The sequence below is a fragment of the Octopus bimaculoides genome, chromosome 11, assembly GCF_001194135.2.
Source record: "Octopus bimaculoides isolate UCB-OBI-ISO-001 chromosome 11, ASM119413v2, whole genome shotgun sequence".
Taxonomy (NCBI): Eukaryota; Metazoa; Mollusca; class Cephalopoda; order Octopoda; family Octopodidae; genus Octopus; species Octopus bimaculoides.
The window spans coordinates 17,317,832-17,320,329 of record NC_068991.1 but is presented as its reverse complement, the minus strand read 5'-3'; the positions used below and the strand labels follow the sequence as shown (position 1 = coordinate 17,320,329).

The 2,498-nt window shown below is 41.2% G+C and overlaps 1 protein-coding gene across 2 annotated transcripts in view; it reads left to right on the top strand.

Moving 5' to 3' along the window:
* The window catches only part of LOC106880927 (carbonic anhydrase-related protein 10), a 14,233-nt gene that overhangs the window by 4,842 nt on the left and 6,893 nt on the right, over window positions 1–2,498 (top strand). For both annotated transcript variants that reach the window (XM_014931097.2, XM_014931098.2), the window contains exon 4: window positions 1,381–1,473. In XM_014931097.2, the coding sequence (XP_014786583.1) occupies window positions 1,381–1,473 (93 nt within the window). The remainder of the gene's footprint in view (window positions 1–1,380; window positions 1,474–2,498) is intronic.

Here is a 2,498-nt window from a genome sequence, read left to right as displayed (position 1 = left end):
ACACACACACACACACACACACACACAGATACAGATACAGACATACATACATACACATATTCATACATAAATGCATTCTCCGATGTTGTGCCCCAGCATGTCCGCAGTCTAATAATGAAACAAGTAAAAGATAAAAGATATGTCCGTAGTACACGACCAAAATATTTAAATGTTGTGAGTGGATTTGGTAGACGGAAACTGAAAGAAGCCCGTCGTATATATAGATATATGTATGTGCGTGTGTGTGTGTGTGTGTGTGTGTGTGTGAGTATTTGTGTGTGTGTGTGTATTTGTATATCTGTGTTTCTCCCCCACTATTGCTTGACAACCGATGTTGGTGTGTTTACGTCCCCGTAAATTAGCGGTTCGGCAAAAGAAACCGATAGAATAAGTAGTAGGCTTACAAAGAATAAGTCCTGGGGTCGATTTGTTCCAGCAGGGCCACAGTCACATGACTGAAATATGTAAATGAATAAAAGAATAAAAGGATATGTATGTATGTGTGTATGTATGTATGTATGTATGTATGTAAGTATTATCAAGAGTGGCTGTGTGGTAAGAAGTTTGCTTCCCAACCATAGGGTTCCGGGCTCAGTCCCACTGAGTGGCACCTTGGGCTAGTGTATATATGTATGTATATATATATATGTGTGTGTGTTTGTACCCGCATCACCATTTGACAGCCGGTGCTGGTGTGTTTACGTCCCCGTAACTTAGTGGTTCGGTAAAAGAGACCGATAGAATAAGTACCAGGTTTAAAAAACAAGTACTGGGTTGGATTCATTCGACTAAAAATTCAAGGGGTGCCCCAGTATGGCCGCAGTCTCATGACTGAAACAGGTAAGGGATAAAAGATAATAGATACACACACGCGCACGCACACATATATATGCGACGGGCTTCTTTCAGATTCCGTCTACCAAATCGACTCACAAGGCTTTGGTCGTTCCGAGGCAATAGTAGAAAACACTCAGTCAAGATGCCACGCAGTGGGACTGAACCTGGAACCATGTGATTGGGAAGCAAGCTTCTTTCCATATAGCCACGCCTGATAAGAACGTCTCGAGAAAGGATTGCCGGGCTGGTTTTAAGGGCAGAAGCTCAGTTAGTCTTGCTTGCGGATACAATCTGATCGTTTGGAGACGGTGGTTTTTCTGACAGGACCCGATGGAAGACTAGCTTAAGGGCTCTGCCCCTCCAACAGCACGACTGTCTCAGGATTAAGTGTGCAAAGAAGATAATAACGATGATACCAGCACGACTGTAATGCAAAATCCTTCCAATGTATCCACAGCTGATTCTATTTAAAAGAAAAAATTGTAACCATTGATTCACTAACTGAATTCCTCCTTATTTGGCCATCATTCCTTCTCTATTTAGGTTCAAATTTACCATTATTCTTATAAATTTACTTCTGAGCAATTGGCCTGGAAAAAAGGACACAGCCTTGTAGTAGTTGCTTACTTCGTCCAGGTAAGAATTCTTTCTTTTTGCATTTCTCTCTCTCTCTCTCTCTCTCTCACACACTCCCCCTCTCCCACTCCCCTCTCTCTTCACTATTCTCTCACTCCACATACATACATACTCATGTACACATACATACATACATACATACATACATACATGCATACATACATATACACATACATACACATACACAAACACTTACCTCTATGTGTGTGTGTGTGTGTGTGTGTGTGTGTGTGTGTGTGTTTATATTCATACATATAAAAAAATCTAAGAATAAGTTCATGATACAGTCTCATTATTTTGAAAATTTTCTCTAAAAATTAAAAATGATCTGAAATATAACTTCAAACAGATTAACATAAACCAGATGGAAAATCTTCGTATCTTCCATAAGATAGGTGTTAATCTGATATTTTTAAAACCGTCATCATCATCATCATCATCATCATCATCGTTTAACGTCCGTCTTCCATGCATGCATGGGTAGGACGTTTGACAGGAGCCGACCAGGTAGAAAAACTATCCTAGGCTAATGTGTCTGTTTTGGCGGGTTTTTACGACTGGATGCCCTTCCGAACATCAACCACTCTGCAGAGTGGACTCGGTGCTTTTCACATAGCACTAGCACAGGTGAGGTTAGTTTTAGCGTGATCTTTACAGCTAGATGCCTTTTCAAACGCCAACCACGTTACAGTGTGGACTGGATGCTTTTAACCTGGCACTAGCATTGGCATGGTAACCAAGTAACTCGCAAGACAAGGAATAATGAGAGGGACAAAGGCATTTGTGTCAGAGGATGAAAGTTAGAGTATGACAAAGAGACAAAAAGACAGAAGCAGGTGTCTTGCCACAACAAAGGTGGTATTAGAGGTGGTCTGGTATCAGATGATGAAAGGTTAGAGTGTAACAGAAATAGAGAGGCAGAAATGGGTGTCTTGCTATAGAGAAGACACATGGTTACCCAGTAAGAGAGAGAGAGAGAGAGAGAGAGAGAGAGAGAGAGAGAGAGAGAGAGAGAGAGAGAGAGA